The following is a 23678-nucleotide window of genomic DNA, read 5'->3' as shown; positions in this document are numbered from 1 at the left end:
CACTCTGGGAAGAGCTTAAGACAAAATTAAAGAGAAGGGCAGGAGGAAGTGGGGGTCCCCAGCCTTGTGGAGCTGGAGAGGACTGCTGGGCCTGGCTCCCTCTCCCTGGGGGTGGGCAGACACCTGCAGGGTCATAGAATACACTGTCCGGGTTGATGGAGGCCTCGTAGGGTGGTGGCGGGTCGTCGGGCTGGTCAATGTCTGGGTACTTGTAAGCCGTGTAGGGAGGCGGAGGGTCGTGGAAGTGGAAAGTCCCGCCTTCCCCGTCGTCAGAAAGATGCAGCGGTGTGAGGCCCGTGCCGAACCCATCTGGGCCGTAATCAAAGCCGGGGATCCTCCGGCCGAGGTTGAAGTGGTGCACTGGGTCATCAGAAGGGAGACACAGGAACAAAGCTGTGTCACTCGGAGGCAGGCTGCCTGGCTCCTCAGCCACCCGTCCCCTGCTTCTGCGGTTGGGCCTGCTGTCCCCAAGTGTCACACTCCTGTGCCCAGCTGCCCTGGTGGGCCACATTCAGCATGCTTACATGAGAACTCTGACTTGGCCTGAATCTCCCACCTCAGCCTTCCTTCTCCAGAGCCTAGGCCCTACTCCTCACCCACACACAATCTGTCACTTGATTCTGCCATTGCTACTGTCCAACCCAGTCTCAGGACTGCCCACTGGCCTCCAGCTCTAACTTGTGTCTGGGTGTCTAACATACGACATCCTCTGAGTTCTGCCGACCTTGCAGCTCGGTGAGAATTAAGGAGAATCTTGAGAAGAACATTCCTGGCCTGCAGACAAGGGTACAGAATCACAGTGACGTGGGGCCTTCAAACCTGACCTGGGTGTCCAGGAAGGCACCAGAGGTTGTACCCCACCACCACCACCCGTCTCCACCAGGACCTGAGTTCCTGGAGACAAGCGTTGATCTCAGAAGCTCTATTGGGGGTATGGGCTGCTGTGGAGGAGCCTTTGGGCTGGGCCTGGCACACTGAAGAACTCAGGCTGAAGGGGATGAGCCACACTCCCTGAGCTGCCTAATGGTCCCCAATGTCTGCTGCAGCTCCTCTAGCAGGTCATCTTTGACACGTGGCCCACACTCATGGCTCAGGCCACTGGAGAAGGGGACATCACCATCTGGATGCATGGTGTTGCCCTTCCTTGCTGCAAGGCTCAGAGGTTGGAAAGCCCACCTCTGATTTCAGCTCCATGACAGTTCCTCAAGTGCCCATCTGTTTCTCTGCCTCTCCAGGAATGTGCACAGCCCAGGAGTAGGTGCGTGAGTGGGAGAGAAATGGCCCCCAGCACCTTCCATCTATGGGGAGACAGCACAACCCCTCCTTCCTCCCTAACTGGCCCCCAAGGAAACTGCCCGCATCCACACTTTACCTCAGACTCTGACTTGGAGGGGACACAACCTAGGACAGGGAGACCTGGGTTAGGACTGTGGCCCTTGGAGGGCACTCACGGTTTGCTCCAATCAGGGACTCGATGCGCTCCCGGCGTCTCTGGCGCAGCCGGTGGACCATGAAGAGCAGCAGCGACAGGATGAGAAAGGAGGAAATGCAGCTGACGACCAGACGCATCCCACTGGCCATGGAGTCGAATAGGCTATTGCCATCTGTCACGTGGGGAAGAAAAATAACCTCACTCTGAGAAAAGGAGGTCCCACCCCACGTGCTTGCCACAGCCCTCCTCTCCTAGGCCGAACACGTGGACAAGGCGCGTTCATGTCTTGACTCTCTGCACTTGACCTCTTAGGACAGATGGTGAAATAAAACTACTCAAAATCAAGAACACTGTGATACCACCAAAAGCAGAGGAACGTTTCCACAGGACAGCCCCTCATGGGTGCCCTCTGCCCTGCTCTGGCACAGGGAGGCTGTCTCAACTCACACCAGCTCCTTCTCACTGATAACTGAGCACCTTCCTTCCATGAGCACCAGGCCTGATGACTGCTGTGTGCAAACACCTGCCTGCCCATCACTTGAGCAAGGAGGCCGCACCTCCTGAGACAGAGCTGTTAAGGCCATGCCCTTAACAGCACCGAGGCACACAAGGCTACCGCCCGCACTCTCCTTGCTAAACAGGTCACGGCATCACCATCCCTACCTCACTGAGTATACACAGGTATGACACAAGACGACAACACAGAGCATCGTTTTCAATAGTGCCCAGAGCCCCGAAAATAACGGGGTGGGCTCAGGACATAAAGGCGAAGGGCAGCATGTATCCCGTCAGATGTGGGGTCAGAGAAGACCTTCCTCCCTTCTGAGGCCTGGAGCTCTCTGAAGATGCTCAGTTTCCTACCCAGAATGAGCCAGGGTGAGGCAAGGTGGCTGACCTTTCCCAGAGGGGCCTGTGGTCACCCAGGTGGGCAGGGGTCTCAGGTGAAGGGAGCTGCTGGAAGGTTTGTAGTAGGAGCAATGTCCCCGTGGAGCTCAATTCAGGGCAGCTGCTACAGGGAGCACAGGCTGCAGGGAAGGAGCGTGGGGTTTCGGGAAGCCAGTGAGGAAACGTCTATGGCATCCAGAGGAGGAAATGACAGAGGCCCATGCAGGGGGTAGTGACAGACAGGGAGAAGTGACAGCATGGCATACATCTCACTCGAATTTTTACCATTATTTACTGATGGACTGAGCAGGGGACAGTGATCACCTGCTGGACTGTCACTCAAGGGTCGGGAGCAGCTGCAGTCTCCAACAACTGCTGCAGACACGTCTCACAAAGAACAGTCCACTCAGGTGTCATTTCACAAATGTGCCCCCACTGTAGCTGTAAGTGAGTCAAATAACTTCAGTCCTTAACAAGCCACACAGAGGACCCCCACCCCCCTGTTCCATGCCAGCCCCGGGCACACCTGTGCAGACATACAGGCATGCTGGGGATACATGGGCACAGCACACGGGCGGGGTGGGCGTGGGGAAGGGGCCATGCAGCTGACCTCCAGCAGGGCTGGGGCCAAGAAGCACCCAGTTCCAGCTGCAGGGCCTTCCTTAGCTGTCCCGACCCTGCGTCCTTCCACCCTTTTGGTGGTCACCACTTGGAGGAGGTGCTCATGGCATTTCCTGGGTGGAGGCCAGGGTGCTGCTCAACATTTTGCTGTGCACAGGACAGTGCCACACACAACAGCCACACGCACAACAGTTCGCTGGTGAGGATGCCCCGCCCTGGTGCACACGGGACTGTGAGGTGCTTCTGGGGAGCCACTGATGGTAGGACAGGGTGATGCACGTGCTACCGGGTGTGAAGGAAGAGCACTGACAACGCCACTGGCATTTCCACGGGCTCTCAACCTAGGGGAGACTAGCGACTGGCACGAAGTCATAGAATGATAGAACCAGGAAGTGGTCCCAGGCGTACCTGCCTCCACAGACTGAGGGTGGAGGTTAGGAAGAGGAGTGGCCTGTCAGCTCCTGGAAGCAAGAGAACCCTGCGAGGGTATAGGGACCTCGCCAAGCTTTGGGAAGAGCCAGGACTGGCCACTCCCCTCTGCAACAGGCAGGTCAGGTCCCCAGCCACCAGCCCCAAGGAGACACTTCATGACCCACGTGTGCGTGGCTGGGCTCTCAGAGCCTGCTCCAAATCCACACAGATGACCAGAGCTCACTTTTGCTCTCCTCCCACGGGGCCAGAAAGCATCTCCAAAATCTTTTTGTTTCTGACAGCACCTGTGAAGTGAACATGTGGAAAGGATACATCTTCTCACCAATTAGCTGCTTTTCCTGGTGCCTCTGACCCGCTCCTGTCTCAAGAGAACATTCTGTCCCTGTCTGTGGGCAGAAGTCCATCAGTATGTGTCTGTTAATTTGCAGCCAGTTCAGAGATCCCAGGGAGCTCTTCAGAAAGCAGCACCTTTGCCATGACTAACCCTTAATCGGTCCTAAAACAAACCCGAGGCCATGGTCAAGGTCCCTGACTATCCTTCCATGATGGGAACCAGGAAGAAGCACCTCCTAGAATCAAGCCACCTGCAGTCAGGCATAAAGAAGAGAGCCTGTCCCAGGAGACAGAGGCCAGCCCAGGGATCTTGGGGGATCTATGAATGGTTGGTCCCTCCATGGTGTTCTAGACAGTGCAGACAGGACTGTCTTCTGCCTCCCAGCTGACCCTGGGCCCCCAGACAGAAGACATGTTCTACTGGGGTATATCCTGCCCTGGAGTCCACCCAGCCTGACCCTCGATCTGAAGCCTGAACCAGTCCAGGTCTCCAGGTAGCCACCCAGCCTGTGTGTGGAGATCTCCAGTGACAAGGAGCTCACCCCTTCATTGAGCTTGGTTCTGCGGTAACAGCTTCAAATCTCAGGTGGAGCAGAAGGTCAGCAGGGATCAGAGGCCAAGGCCCTGGACCCTGATGTGGACACTTCACCTCACCTCTAGGAGCCTTGAGATATCAGGGCTGACCCAAAGCACCAGTGCAGGAGGGGGCAGAGAGCAGTGTGAGAGTTCAGTAAAACTGACGTGGCTGTAACTTTCATTATGTTAGCCTTTGCTAGGCGTCGTACCCTGTGCGGATTTAATTTGTTTCCCTCATGACCAGTACTGAGCATCGCTTCAGATTCTTGACTCCATCATACATCTTTTCTTCAGTGAAGTGTAATTTAAATCTTTTTTTTAAAAACCATTTTTCATAGGGTTTTCTTACTGAGTTTTTAGAGTTCTTTATATTTTCTGAATACAAGACCTTTGTCCAATTTGCTTTTTGCAAATTTTTTAGTCAGTGACTTATTTTTTCATTACCTTTATAGTGTCTTTCAAAGAAAAGAAGTTTTCCATTTTGATGAAATCTAATTTGTAAATTTTTCTCTTAAGAATTATGCTAAAAATGTTGCCTTTTCTATGGTCACAAAGATTTTTCTCTTATGTTTTCTTCTAGAAGTTTATAGTTTAAGGTTTTACAGTTAGGTCTATGACCATTTTGAGTTAATTTTATAGATAGTAGGAGATACAGTGTAAGGTTCTTATTTTATTTTTTTACATATGGATATCCAACCGCTCTAGCACCATTTGGTGGAAGACCATCCTTTCTCCACTGTGAACTGCCTTTGCATCTTTCCAAGTATCATTTGACCATATTATTTTTCATATGATTGAGTGGGATTATTTCTTGACTATTCTGTTCCACCAATCTGTCTATTTTTCCATCAATACCCCACTGTTTTGATTACTATGGCTGTAGAAGATAAGTTGTGAATCAGGCAGCATGAATCTTCCAACTTTGTTCTGTGTAAAAACTTTTCCTGCTATTCTAATTCCTTTGCATTTCCACATAAATTTTAGAATGTGCTTGTCAATGTCTACAAAAGTCTACTGGAATTTTGGTTGGGATTGCATTGAATTTATAGATGACTTGGGGTGAGTTAACCTCCTAATGATATTGAGCCTTCTGATCCATAAACATGGTATATACCTTTCCTTTTATTTAAGCCTTTGATTTCTTTCATCAGCATTTTCTAGTTTGCAGTATATAGAATGTACACATATTTTTTAAGATTTATAACTAAGTATTTCATGTTTTTTGGTACTATTATAAATGGTACTTTTCTTAAAAATTTTCGATTTCCAGCTGTTACAGGTAGTATATATAAATGCAATGGTTTTTTGTGTGGTGACCTTATATCTGGAGACCTTGCTAATCATATTTATCAGTTCTAGTAACTTTTCTGGTATTCTCTGGGATTTTCTATGCAGTCATGTCATCTGCAGAGAGATGATTTCATTTCTCCTTCTCTGGCCTGGATGCCTTTTTATTTCTTCTTGCCTTCTGGCACTGGCTTTGACCTCGAGTACAATGCTGAACAGGTAGCAAGAACAGACAGTGTCCCTTTCTTGCCTTGTTGAAAGGGACACTCTGAAGACTAACTCCTGAAATCCTATTTCAGTGTCTCCAGTTTCGGTGGCAGCAACTTGTTCTTTGGTGCAATAAGGGCACTTCCCCGGAGAAGGCCCCTGGGAGAGAGTCTGGAGCCCGTGGAAGCATGGCCACAGTGCAGGCAGAGTGGGGCTTGGCAAGCTGCCTGGCTGTGAAAGAGAGTGGCTTGCAGCAGCTCTAGGCCTGTCCAGACACACTGTGGGCTCTGCTCTGCTGAGAAGTTCTCAGGGCTGGGCAGGCTCCACAGGCCACATATGCCCAGAGATGGGTCATCCTTGTATATTTCTGGGCATTCTTACAAAGGCTGGACAGAGTGGCAAGGCAGTACTGGTAGACTCCTGAGCAATGGAACCAGGAATCCAAGTGATATGGCTTGTAAAAGACACAGTCTGACTCCAGTAGAAGGTAACTGGGGTGGAGGTTGGGAGTGATGTGGCTGGGCGCATAGGAAACTTGGTAAGCACCCAATGAATGCTTCTCATGACCCCATGGGGCTGCACCCTATACAAGCAGAAAACTGTCTACCCTGTAGGATGGGGAGACCCAAGCTCTGCCTTATTCATCTCTGGCTCTGTGTGCCCTCGCAGGCTCGACTGCAAATATGGCCTCTGTGCTCTCTGCAGTCAACTGCACATGTCTGGTGGAACGTGTGCCAGAGCCCCCACTTCCACCTAGCCTCAGACATGGCCTCTGGATGATGGCTCTGTCCTCCCACCCAGCAGCCATCCTGGCATGAGGGACTCTGACAACACTCCACTCGAGGACAGTTCTCATCATTGTCATCCTTTCACCCCGTCTCCAGGCTCTTCTCCATGGGGGCCCCTGGAGATGAAAACAGCCACCATGCCTACCCAAGCTGCCATTCTGCAGGGTCCATGGCCCAGCAGCTTCCACAAGTCCCTGCTATGTTGATCTTACACTGTGGCACCCAAAAAGGAAACAAATTCATGCTTCTGATTTACATTTCTCTGGAGCTCTGAATTCACAGAATGGCCAGCTGCACAGTGTGCAGAAAAACAAGCACGCCATACAGAGTTTGATTGGTGCTAATGGGCCTGGAGAGCAGGAGCCCACCAGCTGCTCTGTTTTGCAAGTGGAAGGAAGAGGCTCGTCCTGAGACCAGATTCCTAAGTAGTGTCCACCTTAAAGGACCACCTAGTGGTGAGCAATTTTACCTTGAAATTGAGGGTAATATTTCATCTTTTTCTTGAAGATTCTGACAGTAAACTGTCATTACTATAAGTAATGACAACTGTCACTACCCTCCACATCACCGAAAACTGGAAGAGCTCAAATGTGGACATAAATTAGAAGTCAGGCTCTGAGTCTTTTTTTAAAAAAAGAACAGGTTTGAAGCCATTAAGTTCCAGCTGATTTGTGAAAATGCAGCCACACTCAAGTTCATTTGTGAATGCTACCTGTTACTGGAGAATGGGAACAAAGCAACTTCAGGGGTGACAGTTAAGGAGGTGGCTGTGTGAGACATGTACACCTACTAGAGTAGCCAGCTGTCAAAGCCTCCAAGACAGCTCTGTTAGCAAACTCTGCCATTGCTGCTGCGCCATGTGCCATGAGCTCTCAGGAGCCTCCACCACTGAGGAAGCAAAGGACATCCAGCCTCCAGACCTGAACAGGGAGGCTGACTTGTGACCCACCATCAAGAGTCTCACCTGGGTCCAGACACATGAACTTGCAGCACTCTTTGGGGTCCTTGCGGTACTGCTGGCAACCCTGGGGCCGCTCACAGAGGGCAGCCACACACATCTCGGGCTCCCCTCCATGGCAGGTACAGCTCAGGCATGGGTCGTCTCCCTTGGGAGTGAAGTAGAACCCTTCATCCACCACGTTGTCCTTGATGTCGACACATGTTTGACCTGCAACAGGCACACACATGCACAGACGTATGGTTATGAGCAAAGAGAGCCCTGACCTTTCCTACCTGAGCCGGGGGGCAAACCAAGTAACTGAGGAGTTGACCAGATTGTGCATGAGAGTCCTCCCTGGAATGCTGTGGATCTGCCCCACAATGCAGGGAATGATTGTCCAAGAGTGGCCACCTCAACACACTGTTACAACAAAGCACATGTGGCTGGGGCAAACATAGCCCATGGGGCCCAGAAAGCCAGGACAGAGAATGCCAGATTCTAGGGTGAAGGTCCCTTGCAGAAGTGTTCGCTTTTAAGTTGCCTAAATAGCTTATGTACAAGATTTCTTCAATTTAACATGCAGCTGCTGAAGACATTAACCATTTAAAAATCAGAATGTGTCTCAAATGAATCTCCAAAGAAGCTGCTGATTCTGCTTGGGAAGATGGTTCACTGGACCGGAGACACATGGGGTAAACTCTGTGCAGAACTGACCTGGGACTAGAGTAAGAGGAAGGAATGGCCATGTCCAGAGACAGGAATCTAAAAACCTGGAGCTGTAATCTGTTGGCAGACATGACAGACGCCTGGGGCAGGGGATGAGGAATGAGGTGGGTCTGCAAAGGGACAGATGCTCAGTGAAAGACAAAGGGACATGAGAAGGAAGCCATTTCCTCTCCAAATGGGGTGGGGATGTCTGTAAAAAGACTCCTGAGAAATTTAACAACCATGGGTCTGTGCTTTACCTAAGAATGGGGTCAAATGTAGTCACCCACATGGTCAAGAATCCCAGGGCAAGAAACTCACCTAAAATTATTCCCTGCTAAAACAAAGAAAAAAGAATGAAGAAAAACAAACAGTGTCCTTAGAGAAATGCAGGACACCATTAAGTGCACCAATATATGTGAAATGGGAGTATCAAAGTAAGAGGAGAGAGGAAAAGGAGCACAAAAAATAGTCAAAGAAATAACAGCTGAAAAATACACAAATTCATTAGCAGGGGGTAAAAAACCCTACACAACCAGGAAGCTCAACAAACTCCAAGCAGGATAAATGCAAAAGATCCAGAAGCTGACAACAGTAAAAATGCTAAAAGTCAAAGACAAGAAAGAAAATGTTAAAAGCATCAAATGGAAAATGATTTGTTACTTATAAAGGAACTGCAGTAAGATCAACAACTGACTTCTCAGCAGAAACATGGAGGCCAAAGCAGTGGGATAACACATTCAAAGTGCTCAAAGAAAAAACTGTCAACCAAGAATCCATATCCAACAAAGGCTATCTTCCAAAAAATGAAGGCAAAAATACTTTCCTGACAGACTAAAACTGACAGAGTTTGTTGCTTGCAGACCCATTTTACAAGAAATACCAAGGGAAATTCTTCAGGCTAAATGCAAGTGAACCCCAGGCAGCTTTTCAAATCCACATGAAAAAACAAAGAGCACCAATAAAGGTACTTAAGTAATTAAAAATTACAGTATAAAGGCATATTTTCTCCTTTATTCTTTTAGCTGATTTAAAATAATATCTATATAATGTAGTGCTGGGGCACTTACAGAAATGTAATGTATCTATAATACATTTACCAATATATATAGCACAAAGGAAATGTGTAGGAGCAAAGCTTTATTGGACTAAAGAAACTTGACCGAAATCTTACGCCTTATAAAAAAAAAAAAAAAAGATTAACTCAAAATGGATCACAGACTTACATGTAAAATGTAAAACTATAAAACTTTTAGAAAAAAACATAGGAGAAACTCTTCAGAACATAAGTCTAGGTAAAGAGTACTTAGACTTGACACCAAAAAAGAAAGGTCCATAAAAGGAAAAATTAATAAATTGAACTTCATCAAAATTAAAAACTTTTGTTCTCTGAAAGCTCATGTGAAGAGGAGGAAAACAAGCTAAAGACTGGGAGAAATATTTGCAAACCACATATCAGACAAACTACTGGTATCTAGAATATGTAAATAACTCTCAAAACTCAACAATAAAAAATCCAAATAATGCAAATAAGAAATGGACAAGTGACTTGAATGGACATTTCACCAAAGAGGATACAGAGATGGCAAATAAGCACACAGAAAGGCATTTAACATCATTAGCCTCAGGGAAATGCAAATTAAATCCACACAAGGACACAGTAATGTATCCCTATTAGAATGGCTGATACAAAACACAGTGGAAAGAAAACAAGTGCTAGTGAGGATGTGGAGAAGCCAGATCACTCATACACTGCTGGTGGGAGTATAAAACAGTACAGCCACTATGGAACAGTTTGCTTGTTTCTTAAAAAACCAAACACGCAACTACCATACAATCTAGCAAGTGCAACTCTGGGCATTTATACCAGAGAAATGGAGACCTATGTTTGCACAGAAAACTGTATGCAAATGATCACAGCAGCTTTCACTGTAATAGTCAAAAACTGAAATCAGCTCAGATGTCTTTCAACAGGTGATGGTTAAACAACTGAACAAAACCATAAAATGCTACTCGGTAATGGAAGGAACAAACTACAGTTGAGCATCCCTAACCTAAAATACTCCAGAGTACAAAACTTTTTGAGCATCAGCATGACACTCAAAGGAAAGATTCATTGGAGCATGTTAGGTTTTTGGATTAGGGATGCTCAATGGGTTTAGTATCTGCAAATATTCCAAAATTTAAAAAAATCTGAAATCTGAAACACTTCTGGTCCCAAGCGTTTTGAGATACAAAATGAACGAAAACCTGTATTTACTTAACTATTTGATGGCTTTCCTGAAAAAAGCCAACCCCCAAAGATTACTGACTATATTCCATTCACAGAACATTTCTGCCTCATGATGTGATGCTCGACAATGGCCAGGCCACATATGACCAAAGAACTCTGACCCACCACCTCTGTAGTAGCCAGCGCAGAACAGTCAGGATCTGGGTCAATGACCACCAGCTTCCCTGTTCCGTGTCTGTACTTACAACTCAGGACCTGCCAGAGAAAGCAAATATGCTCCCCAAACCCATCACCTAAACTGCCTTGATTTTGGTTGCCTCCTCCCATCAAAGTACACCTCGGCCTCTAGGGCACTGGTGAAAAGCCCCTGTGCTGGCTCCCACTCCAGCTGGAGGAGGGGCAGAGCACCCGTGAAGCCACACCCTGGAGACCCAAGCACTGCCCTGCCAAAACATCAGCCCCCAACACCAGAAGTTTACCAAACTTTGAGTAAATTTTCCAGTGGACTCTGCTAGTAGAGCTGCAAGACACACTCTCTGACACATGGCCCAAAGCAAGAGCTAGAGTGGAGGATAAAGCAGACATTAAGAGAAACCCTCTGGCAAACCAGCCCCCACCCCAAATGCAAGGCATCACTACTGTATATAAAGTCCAGGGTGCACTAAGGGTAACCACAGTGCCAACAAACCCCAAGCCTGGCCCAAGCCCCAGCCCCCACTATACTAAAGACCTCCCCACAATAAAGTCCTAGCAGAAGGAAAAGCATAGCCAAGTGCAAGCTACCAGAACTATTGAGCTCAGTCTCTACCATCCTACACGAGATGTCTGACTTTAAACCAAAAGCCCATGAAAAAAGCACCATGCTCCAGAGACAAAACAATCCACAAAACCAGACTCAGATATAACACAAATGAAGGAACTACCCCACACGCAATCTAAAATAACTATCATTAGTATGTTAAAAGTTCTAATGGAAGAGGTAAACAACATCCAAGATCAGATGGAAAATTCAGCAGAGATAGAAACTATAAGAATCAAATAGAAATCCTAGAAATTGAAAAACACAGACAAAATGAATGAAACAGATGAAGAATATCTTCAGCAGGCTCAAAAGCAGACTTGACAGAGCCAAGGAAAGAATCAGTAAATCTGAAGTTAGGTCAATAGAAATTACTCAAACTGAAGGACAAAAAGGAATCTAAAGAGATGACAACTAGATGCAATGCACAATTCTGGGTCAAATCCTGACCAGGGAATAAAACCGCTATAAAGGAAATGACTGGAACAACTGACAAAACTGGAACAATGGACGGTGGATTATTGCATAGCACTGTATCCATGTTAAAAGTGTCTTGATTTTGATCAGTGTACTGTGATTATATAGGAGAGTGTCCTGGTTCTTAGGAAATATATACTGAAGTATTTAGGGCTCAAGTTTCAAAGTATCTCTAGTTTACTCTCAAATGATTCAGAGGAAAATGTGCAGAGACAGTGGATGATAAAGCAAATGTGGCAAAATAGAAATAACTGGTGATCCCAGGTAAAAGGAGACCAAAAAAAGAGAAAGAACTAGTGAGTCTGTGTAGAGGATGTGAGGAAATTCCTTGTGCTCTTCTTGCAACTTTTCCCTAGGTATGGAATCATGCCTAAACAACATGTCACAAAGGTCTCCTTCTCCCTGGCCCAGATGGTCCTATAAGTACGGTCTGCCAGACACTCAAGGACAAGATTATCCTAATTTGTACAAATGGATTTAGAGAATGGCACAAGAGAGTGTTTCCCAACTCACTTCATAAAACTAATATAAATGTGATACAAAAAAAGTCAAGGAGAGTACAGAAAAGGAATGTAACAGGCCAAGTTCACTCCTTAAAAGGGTTCCAGAAATTCTAAATAAAATGTCGGCAAATGGAATCCAACAATATAATATATACACAAAAACCATGTGGATGGCTTAACATCAGAAAATCTGTCTTTTGTTTTTTTGGGTTTTTTTTGCTTGCTGGCCAGTATAGTGATCAAACGCTGGACCTTGGTGTTATCAGCACTACACTTTAACCAACTGAGCTAACAGGCCAGCCCCAGAAAATCTGTTAATGTAAAATAATAAACAGATTCAAAGAAGAAAAATCACATAACTCCAATAAATGCAGAAAAAGCATTTAATACAAATCAATACATTTTTATAATGTAAATATTCCCAGAAAACTAGGAATAGAAGGGACTTCCTTAGCCTTATAAAGCTATGTGCTCAAATCCTATAGAAAGCATTATACTTAATGCTGACTCATTGAAAGCATTCCCAAGTTAAGAAGATATGAATGCTCACTGCTACCACTTCTAATCAACACTGCATTGCAGACCTTAGCGAGCAAAGTTAACACCAGGGGAGAAAGGAATATAAAAGTCAAAGATTTAAAAGAAACAAAACTGTCTGAATAGAAAATCTAGGAAAATCCACAAACTAAAAGAATAAGGGAGTTCAGAAAACTCATCTTAAAATTCATACAGAAGAGAAAAGGGCCAAGAGTAGGCAGCATAATAGTCATGAACAAGGCAGAGGAGGTCACAATACCAGCAATCAAGATTTATCACGAAGCCATTGCAAAGACAACAGCCTAGTATTGACACAGGGTTGACAAAGAGCCAAAGGTCAGAATGGAGTCCAGAAACAGACTCAGCCATATGTGAAACCTTGCTCTATGACATTTATATCAGCAGGGAAGGGAGTGAAGGTCTAAATGACTGGGGCTGAGGTCATCAGCGGCTGCCAGGGCCAATTTCACACCCACCCCGTCACAGACGAGGGCTGGGTGGAGGTGAGGAGTCCTGCCCTTAGCTGGCACAACCATACTGTGAGCCTCTTAAGCTGAAAGAGACCTCCACGTGGAATTTGGGCGAGTGAGCTGGCAGAGGAAGGGAAAGGCCCGTAACACTGTAGACTGGGGACGGAGCAGCGGTCCAGACAAGGCAAACAGAAGCAGAGAGAAGGATCGCAAAAGGAGCCTCAGAGAGGTGACCAAGTGGCTCAGATGCTGCAGAGACGCCACATGATTGGCAAGTCCTTGGGTCACCATTCCCATTTAATCTCCTAACAACACTTACGCGGTAGGGCAGAAATTATTGTATCTATCCTAGGGGAGAGAACTGTGGGCTCAGGGATGCCTCCCAGCTGCCCAGGCCACAGAGCTATGATGGGCCAGCAGAGCTCACACCCGAGAGCAAGGTGTGAGTAGTGAGGGGCATCTGCTGCGACACTACAAAGCCATTCTGCCTCAGAGCAGCGCAAGGTTGGAGTCCACTTGAGGCTGACACCAGGGCCCAGGCATTTCCCTGAGAAGCAGGCTCGGGGGGCTTACTTCTTTTACATAGAAATGAAGACTTCTCGTAGCAGCTCTCGGCATGCCAGCTGTGGAGGTCGTGGTGGCGCAGGGTGGGGAAGTGGAAGCACTGGAGCTGGGCACAGAACACATTGTCGTTCTCAGACATGGCCGAGGCAAAGATGGGGTCTGGGGGCAGGAAAACCTCCGAGGAGCCTGTGGGGGAGACACAAGGTGGGGTGGGACATGACAACATAATGTCAGCAGATTAGTCATGCACAGTCCTCAAGGGGACCACGGTGTCAAACAGAACCATCAACCAAAGAGTTGTGGACTGCAAAGTGCTAGTTGTCACTGTGGTTCCAGCTCCAGGCACGGGCCGGGCAGGGCCCCTCCTATGGAGATGGCAAACACCCAGCCAAGCAAACACTGGGTGGCTGGAAGTACTACAGAACAGGAGGAGGGGCTGGATTAGCTGGCAGCACTCAAAGTCAGAGCACCAACGTGAACAATCAAGTAATGGATTATGATACACAGTGTTAAAATGCATGAGTTCATACTGATAAAACCAACAGATAAACAAATGGAGAAATAGATAGGGGAAACACATGGGTAGGGAAGGTTCTTCCCTAGGACAGAATACCCAGTAATAAATTAGGGACTCAGAAAGTCTCCACACTGCCCCTGTGAAGAATGTGCCATTTGGGTGGAATTATCGGCTCTAACACCCACCAAGAGCAATGGCATTCCCCAAGCTGGCCAGGGTGAATACCTGGAAAGCACTGGCTCCCTGGGACCCTTTCTCAGCACCAGAGAAACTCTGTCACCCACTCAGATCATGTCCACCAAGCTGGTGAATAGGCGATTAGAAATCACATTATCCTTGCTGCTAAGGGCAGGGGTGTGGTACATTTTGGGGGAAGAGGCTGCTAACCTCCCAGTCTCTCTTCTGAATGTCCCAGGAAGGGGGGTTCTGGCCACGCCCCAGGATGAGGCACAACTAGCCTCCAGAGTCTGTTCTTTACCTGGCACAGCCTTATAAGGCTTGGCCACCAAAAGATTCCTTGAGGCTAACCCAACACAGATCATTGGAAATAGAAAAGCAACCTTTTCCAGCAAGCAGAAGAATGCACGCACACTTTAAGCTCTCATTCTACTAGGATGGCAATGTTTACCCCTTTAACAACACACCAGGCACTCCCACCCACACCTTTTCGAACTCTGTCTACTCCCAGCACTAAACATGGAGTTTGAAAAGAGCTGGTGAGTCCAGAAGCAGGCCTCACTCCTTGGGCATGTGGACACGTATTCATTTTGTGATCACTACTTAAATCCAATAACAGAATTCTCAAATCCATTCGATAGGGCACAAGCAGCCAACAACATGCTGCCACCTGTGCAGAGCTGCTGGAGCTCAGGGCACCTAACCCTTGCTTGGGGGCCACTTGCACACTGAGCTGCCCCAACAGGGGAATCTACACCAGCCACAGCTGCCAGGGTCGACACACACTAAAACTTGTTCTAAGTTTTAGGTTCACTCTCCTTATGCCCCAACGGAGCCACTGAGATAAGCATAGCCATTAGAGTCTACCCAGGGTCCTTGCCATTATCATGCCTGGGATAAGGGTCCCAATCCCCCAATTTAGAACATGCCATTATGCCATGAAGAACAATGTCTTCCTTTAACTACCAGTGTCAAGAAGAAAGCCGTGTCCTTGAGTGTCTACACTGTCCTGAAGGCCAGCACCCTCTGCTGGGGTGAGGGGGACAGGCCTGGCCTAGGACTGCATCGTTACAAAGATTTACCTACAAAATCTGTGACTAGCACAGACGAAAAACTGCTAGTAGAATTATCCTCTAAAGGTCACATTGTGATTTTAGGGCCTGTAACCCAAAAGCCATTTATTTGTCCACCACTGCTGTGGGAAATCTAAACAAGACACTTACAAAGTTTGGGAATGCAAATATAGGTAGTGCTTTAGGAAGGGAATCAGAGGACACAAGAATGAAGTGACATCCTAAGCAGGAGCAAGGGCCAGCAGGTGCAGCCCTCTCTGCAGCGCCATCTCTCCTCCCTGCCATGTTTCAGCTGCCAGGCGTGGTCCCTGCCTCTGTGGGGTCCTGCCTCTCTCCAAGGAAGCCGGCTGAGGGCACTGACCCTTCCCAATCTGTGCCAGGGCCAGCCCTCCTCACCTATCCTCAGAGACACTTACGACATCCACAGCAGGACTGGGGCGTGTTTGGGGAAGAACCCAGACCCAAGCTAGAGCCAGAGGCCCAGAGAACAGCCCAACAGGAGAAGCCTGACCACGAGCACTGTTGGGGAGCGTGCTTGGGCAGCAAGTGGAGAGGGTACAGGCAGGGTGTGCCCAGGGGGTGCCTCACCAGGGACAGGAGCTCAGCTGCCCACAGTGACTATGTTTCCTTCACATTGCCTTGGTATTTCCAAACAACTCAGCATAAAATCTTAGAGACCACGCACACACGCACGCACGCACGCACGATCTATTTTAACTCTATCCACCTGATAGTTTCCTTCAAGTTTTGGATACTAACTCTGACCTCTGTCCTAGGAGGCTTGTTCTTCCTTTTCTGGCCCATGTCAGTGGCATACTTTGTATGTCAATTTTTATGTCCCAATCTAAGTCCTTAATTTGAAAAGGAGGATGGATGTCTAGAAATCTGGCCAAAGTGAGAAGCAACAGGGGGTTCCAGAGAAGGCCCCAGCCGCACACAGGGCCTGACTAGCGGGCTGCACACTGGCCCTAGGGTACCTCCTGTGGTCAAAGGCTTCCCTACAATCTGGGGCCACTCCTCTCCACGACCCCTGCACCAGGTACCCTTGTAGGACAGGCACCCCCCAGGTGAGAGGGTAGAGAGAGGAGGGGAGACCCCAGCAATATCCCCGAGTCAGGATGATTCCCACCAATTTAAAACTCAACAACACTTTCAGCAGACCAGAAAGGCTTACCTTTGAATGCTACCTCCCAGCGACCTTCTAAGGAGCGGTTTCGGCCAGTGATAACATACTGATAGCCAACCCACAACCTGTAGGGGACAGAAACAGGGACCTCAGCGGCAGCAGGGAAACAGCCATCAATAACTGTGTGTGTGTGTGTTTTCAGTTATACTGACTTCCAAAACAACTGAACTTCTAAAACATTAGAGTAATTTAAGTTTTAACAATTTTAATAAAATGTATTAAAACTCTAAATAATAAATCCATGGGTCAGAAAAGTTTTCTCTCAGGTAACTCTTGCCAAGACTGCCCTTATTTTTTGATCAAAAAAGCTTTCACATCAAAAGCAAGATCAACTTTATTCTTTGTGAACACAAAACCCTGTGAATACAACTCTGAATATGCGAAAACCACAGAATGGTCTTTCTAAAGGGGTGAATTTCATGGTATGTGAATTACACCTCCAAAAGAAACAAGACCCTGTGAATACACACTGCTATGCTGGTAGAAACACATCAATGGCTTCCTTCTCAGATGTGGCCACCTCAGGCCTGCAGGGTGCTCCTGAGTGCAGAGGGGACCCTGCACACAGACCCAGCCTACATCACAAGTACCTGACGTGTCTGTGCCTTTGCCGCAGCTCTCCAGCCCCAGGCCTGGAGCTGCCCATGGCAGGTGCACCCGCCGTAGTGCCACTGTGCCCTCAGCCTACATTGTGCACACACTCGGCCCTACAGGACACCGACTTCCCAACCCACGGGGCTATGCCCTCTCACTTCTCCACTGGGCTCACAGGCATTTCCTTGTGGGGTTGGCACAACAACTTGTGAGCTAAAAGTTATGTGTCTCACTCTGCAGCTGCAGAAGGAGAAACAGCGTGGTCTTATGATTTGCCAGCATTGCACGGGGCATAGCTGTGAAGCCAAAACCCAGCTCCCGTCTGGAAACAAAGGCCCTCTGTCCACCTGCCTTGGGTCATTGTGCTCCCACAGCATGCGGCAGCTGGTGCCATTGTGGGGAGGCAGCAGGCGACTGGTGAGGGAGACTGGCCATCTCTTAGCCTCTACAGCTCACTCCCCCTCAGGGCTGTGCACACCTCTGGGAAAGGAGATTACAGCTGGCTGCCACTACCTACTCCCACCTGTGGCAGTGTGGATAGGACAGCATGACATGACCTCCAGAGGTGGTACACAACAGGCCTCAGGACACCCCTGCCCCCTAAACAAAAACACTAGGTCTGGCAGAGACTGTGGTCAGCTGCCTTTCCACACTCTCCCCTTGATGCAGCAAAGCCAAGAGGTCAAGAGCCAGGCTCTAGGGCCAGCATGCCCGGCTAGAATCCTGGCAAGCATATGGCCAGTCACATGCACGTCCACTCTGGGTCCCCTAAGGCTTCTGAGCGGGCATGAATGGGCAGCCCACGGAAATCACTGAGCACAGAGCCAGCAGGACTCACTTTCTCAGGAAGACCCTCACCCACCTGCACACTCCTAGTGCCAGGCCCACACAGCCCCATAGCAAGCAAGCCCCTCCTGACACAGGCCAGCACCCGCTGCCTGCACTCTGCAACTGCAGCTGTACCATAGAGGGAGCCAATGTAAGGGGCTGGCCCCCAGTCCCACAGGTGGCAGCAGAGCCCAGCCCACCCCTGCACTCTCCTCTAGCCCCCCACCCCATCCCGATGCACACTCTAATTCCTGGATCCATTTGCTTCCAATGGGCATGGCTGGCCTTCCCCACAATGCTGGCTGACGGCTGTGCCTGAGGAGTGCTATGGGGCAGCCAGAGGCCACGTGCTCAGCAGTCATCAGACACAACCTGCAGTCCCCACAGGCCCCCAGCCCAGGACTTACTTGCGCTGGTCCTTCCAACCAAAGCTCCGCTCTGGCTGGTCCCATTCCTGGGCCAGAACGAAGCGCAGCTCCTGGTCGGTGGAGAAGGTGGCAAGGGAGCCGTTCACGCGCTGGCAGGTCTGTGCGGCGTCCCAGTAGTTCTCCCCGCTCAGGTAGACCCTGTAGCAGCTGGCCGTGCCCTCATAGTGGTGCCACCCTGTCGGGCACTTCCCTAGGAAACATGAAAGACACAAGGGGAGTTGTCCCCAAAATTAGGATCCTTACTCCAAGAACACAATCATGTGTGCTGCATCAAGGACAGGCACACCTCAATCACCCTAGAGAAGCAAGGAAACTGAGGCCCAGGAGGACCAGCTCCTGCTTCTAAGACCATATACTTTGTAGAAATGTTCAAGTTTCTCTAAAACACAGATTCAACTTAAGGTACAAGTATATTCAGTAATTCCTTCAATTCTGATAAGGAATTTCTGTAAAGTGGATTTCATTTGCTGATTAAGTCTGGTTAACAAGACAGCACAGCTCCCCACACAGACTCACTGTGAGGCCCTGGTGCGAGTGAGCAGGAGGCTCCCTGCGCTCACTTCCCCAACGCCAGGCTCTCCTGTCCTCTCCTACCAGAAAAGCCCCCACTTCCTAGGCCCACCCCTACCCCTCCTTTTCTGTTCACATGGGCATTTTCAGTAGGGTGCTGGCCAGAGCTCCCTTAAAGAGCAGCCTAGTAGACCAGAACTGGGAGGGCCGTGAGATTGTGACCAACCCTTGCCTCCCACAGACGAGGAAAGGAGGCTCGGGCAGGGCTGCAGCTGGCAAAGCCGAGGAGCCAGCCAGAGCCCAAGTCTCCCTGAAACCAGCTAGCGTCTTTACACTTTGTGGACCTGTCAACCTGCCCCTCAGGCACAAGAAGGCTTGGAACCTTATGGCTTACCTTAGGTAACACTAATGACCTATTTCATAGAATCTATAAGCTTCAAATGTTGGGGTACCTCCTATTAGTACGCTGAAGAAGAGTAACAATTTTTAGCAAAGCCAACTTTTTAAAAATTGCAATTTTTTAATGCATCTATATCCCATGGAACTAGTAAAATTTCTTAGAGACTTATGTTAGTGTTTTGTTTTTTTTTTTTATCTAGTGTACCTGTGTGTAACTTATTAACAAAGCACACAGATCACAGCAAAGGAAAGGGCAGCTCTGGCCCCTGACCCGATAAGGCATCTCCACAGCACCGTGTGCAGCGGGTGAAAGCCAGACCTCAGCGTGCGCAGGTGGCCTGGGTAAGTAGACCTGGGCGAGCAGGGAAGCTCTTCAGGTGTAGATGAGGAGCCAGCAAAGCGCAGGGGCAGTGCAGCGTGTGCAGCACACGCCAACGAGGGGAGAACCCAGCTGCACTCTATGCACTTCCTGAGCACCACCCACATCAATGCCTGCTATCTGCCACCTGCCCAGCAGGAGGTTCTGTTCCATCTCCATGTCAGAGGTGAGGACACCGAGGCACAGAGAGGCCGAGCACCTCTTCCCACCTTGGGACATCCCAGAGGAGACCCTCTGGAGGGGGGCAGTGGAGGGAGAAAGCATCCCTTTTTATTGACTCATCGTTTTATGCTTTGAACTTCGTGGAATTATTACCTAGATAGTATACCTGTTCATAAGAAAACACGTAAACAATGGGAAGAAAGAACAGGGAGCTGAGCACCAGGATCCCCCAGGGCTGCATCCTGGCACTGCCCCTTCCAGCTATGTGACCTGGGACAGGCTGCCCTCTCAGAACCTTAGTTTCCTTGTCCTCCAAGAGTGTGCAGGGCCCTTCAGCTTCAAGTAGCTTCCCATACCTACTGTGTGGCAAAGCCAGGCACAGAGTCGGGGCCCACACCCCCCACTGCTCTCTCAGTCCTCAGCAGACAAAGAACAGAGGTTACATGGGGGTTGGAGCCGCAAGGAACACAGGGGCCCACAAGATGGTGGCTTCCCCGGGCTGCCTCACTGCTGCCAGCATTGGCATAGGCTGCAGGCACAGGCCAGGGTGCGAGTGCCCCCAGCACTAGGAGCCCGGGAGCTGAGTACTAGTACATGCAGACAGATCCCCAACATGGAAGCAAGCGCATCAGTGCGGCCCCTGCCTGGCTAGTGCTGCCCACAGAACAGAGGTGCGTCACCCCACCCAGCACATCTGCACGGGATGGGGCTTCAGCTGGGGCCTTTCCTTCCCTCAGCTTTCCTTAGCCTTGTTACGCTCCTGTAAAATTTTACCATCATAGGTAATTCATTAAACAACTAATCACTTAAAAAAAAAAATACAAAACAGAAGTAGAGCCTTCCCATCCAATCAGCTGTAGTTAATCTCTCAGAGCCTGTCTCTCCACTTGCAAAAGGAAACAACACAACTATGGGATTTCCAAGGGCCGGTGCCACCTAGCCCTCAAAGGCAGCCATTCTGTGAAAACATGTGGCCTGGCTTCATAGCCTGGGTCACCATGCAGCCTCTCTCATCCCCCCCAGTGCCTTTGAGGGCTGCTTTAGGAAACAAACCCCTGACATGGCAGTGTGGCATCAGGAAGGCCAGGGGCTGAGTCAGGCTGTGCGCTCACATCGTCATGGTCAGTGCAGGTCTGCAACTTACTGCTGAAGCGGACGGGCTGCGCCACATTCACCGCATGGAAGTGTGTGGGGTCACCTCCTCTGGCCCGCCCCTGCCGCGGATCCACGGCCTCCTTTCCATGGTAAGGACGCGCCTCCCCGGTCACTTCTGCAAGCAAAAGGAGAAGGGCGCTGTGAGTTTTGCTCAGGCAGCTGTGAGCGGCTCTCTACTGAAGTGGGTTCAGCCGACCTGGGGCTGGAAGGACAGGTGGGGCATGGCAGCACAGAGCCCATTTATTCCGGCTTTCTTTAGAGCTCTCTACAACGTCACCATTCACATCGAACGGGTCACGTGTGCATCTTACTAAAGCTATGCCTTGGAGGCTGGCTGGTTAGCTCAGTTGGTTAGAGCATGGTGTCAATAACACCAAGGTTTGGGGTTCGATCCCCGTGCTGGCCAGCTGCCAAAAAAAAAATTATGCCTTGGCAGTCTTCATTTTTTTTGTTACTATTATGAAATGGGGTCCTTCGTTCATGGCATTTTCTAACAGGTTACTGCTAGCACAGCAAAGGGTAAGCCACTCCTGCTTAAAATCTCTCAGCAGCTCCAGCTTCCAGGGATGCCAGACAAGGGAATTCTTTCCAGAGCCCAGCTGCCCTTCGCCCCACCCTCACTGGCCCTGAGAGCCTCCCCTGTTAGAGTGAAAGGGGGACCCACTGTGAGCGACCCTTTTCTTCATCAGTTGTCACTGAGCCTGAGCCGCCTGTTTATCCACCTGCCTGCCGGTCCCCAAAGGCATGACAGCCTCCAGGCCAGGGCCTCAGTATGTTCACGTCTGGCTCCTTGGCACTGGCACAGGCCCTGGTGTGCAGCAGGCCTTGAACAGGAAGCTGCAGATGGGGGAAGAATTCTAGTTTTCTGTAGCATGATCTAGTAATAAAACTCTTCGAAACAGTCTCTCTTTAGAGTCCTCCAACCCCCTTGTGAGAGAGGAGAACCATGCTACTCCCAGCTCCCACATGAGGCGCAGACTCAGAGAGGTAAAGTGATTTACCCAAGGCCACGGAGGAGGAACAAGTCAGAGGCAACGCCCCTCCTGGGCCCACCCACCTCCCACTCTGCCTGCACAGGTGTACCCTGATGCATAGTGAAGAGCACCTGGTGCAAGATCAGGTCGGAGTGGCAACAGATTGGCCCACATGCTGCACACAGACAGAAAGACAGACACTTGCCAGCAGGTGTGCTCTGGCTCCAGATGGCTAGATGAGGGGTCTCAGCTCCCTCAGGTTGGCCTGAGACAGAGGATGAGGCAGGCAGCAGCATGGGGCGGGGCAGCCTGCTGCAAACCCACCTTCCCTGACTCTGCAGGGGGCATCAGCCCCACCTGGCTGAAACTTCGCTAGCTGCCTGGTTCTGCTAGTGTCATGGACTCTGACACTGCTTTTATTTAACAAAAAATCTGTATTTTTTTCTCATTATAAAATAACGAATATTCAATGCAAAATATTTCAGAAATACAAAGTTTGAAAAGAGAAAATGTGTAAACGGTTATATTAGAGTCCACCCTGCCAGTGTTTTTTTCCTACACAAATCCTTAAAAATATTGGGATCACATCAAACACTGTATTTTATGACTTGCTTTCTAATCTTAAGACTAGAAACATCTTTCCATATTCCTAAATAGGCTTAAGAACATTACTTTTAATGGCTACACAGTATTTTGTGAATGGATTTCTTTAATTTCCATAATCGCTATAGTTTGAAGTTTAGGTTTGCATTTTTTTCATTATTCTTCAAAAGGCTGCATTGAACAACTTGTACAAAACTCTGTCTGTGCTCCTCTTTATTTATTTCTGAGACCCTCGGGCAGGTCACAGACCTGGAAGCTCTGTTTCCTTCACTCACTGAAGACTCAGTGAGAGAATTTCCAGAGCTCCTTCTCAGGCACGTGATGGGGATCGGCTGCTGTTAGACTGGGAATCACTCTAAAATATAAAATATGCTACCAGGGCCTAAGTTCAATACAAAGCAAAGACCTCAAAGGGAGAAGCATCTTCAAGGCCTCATTGTGTGTTTTCAGTGGAGGTGCTTTGGGGTACCTCACCACCCCAACATGCAACATAAGAACCTCAGGTATTGCTGCCAGTGTGGGACAGTAACCCAGCACCAAGAGAGGCTCGATGCTGCAGCTGCTCTCTGCAAACACCTAGCCCAGGGAGGGGATCAACTCCCTAGGACTGGAGCACCCTATCCCGTGTCCTGAGCAATGCCACCTGCAGTGCCCAATGTTCCAGGGAGGAGACCGGCAGACTCGCTGGCCACTCTGACGTGGGGGCAGTGCACAGCACAAAGACCCTTCACGGGGAGGCAGGCCGAGGAGGGTTGCTGGGATGGGGCATCTGAGCACTTGCTGGAGAAAGGAAGAGCCACACTGGGCTTTTGAGGGATGGAGAACAGAAGGCCTTCCTGTCAGAGGGAACAGTGTAGGCAAAGAGCAAAGACAGGCACAGCTGGGACAAGCTTGAGGTCACGCT

General features: G+C 49.1%; 1 protein-coding gene across 3 annotated transcripts in view; it reads right to left on the bottom strand.

Annotated features, from left to right (window-relative positions):
• The window catches only part of DGCR2 (DiGeorge syndrome critical region gene 2), a 74263-nt gene that overhangs the window by 4362 nt on the left and 46223 nt on the right, over positions 1-23678 (bottom strand). Inside the window, exons 1-8 of one of the 3 annotated variants that reach the window (XM_063086142.1) lie at positions 21862-22026; positions 21187-21312; positions 18572-18791; positions 16731-16807; positions 13799-13975; positions 7526-7729; positions 1452-1604; positions 124-360 (exon numbers count right to left, since the gene is read on the bottom strand). In XM_063086142.1, coding sequence (XP_062942212.1) covers positions 124-360; positions 1452-1604; positions 7526-7729; positions 13799-13975; positions 16731-16807; positions 18572-18791; positions 21187-21312; positions 21862-21883 — 1216 coding nt within the window. In that variant the 5' untranslated portion in view covers positions 21884-22026. Of the gene's footprint in view, positions 1-123; positions 361-1451; positions 1605-7525; positions 7730-13798; positions 13976-16730; positions 16808-18571; positions 18792-21186; positions 21313-21861; positions 22027-23678 lie in introns of those variants that run through there. The other 2 variants (XM_063086140.1, XM_063086141.1) reach the window with 2 other exon arrangements.

This window comes from Cynocephalus volans, chromosome 2 (assembly GCF_027409185.1).
Source record: "Cynocephalus volans isolate mCynVol1 chromosome 2, mCynVol1.pri, whole genome shotgun sequence".
Taxonomy (NCBI): Eukaryota; Metazoa; Chordata; class Mammalia; order Dermoptera; family Cynocephalidae; genus Cynocephalus; species Cynocephalus volans.
This window is presented reverse-complemented; position numbering and strand designations above follow the sequence as displayed.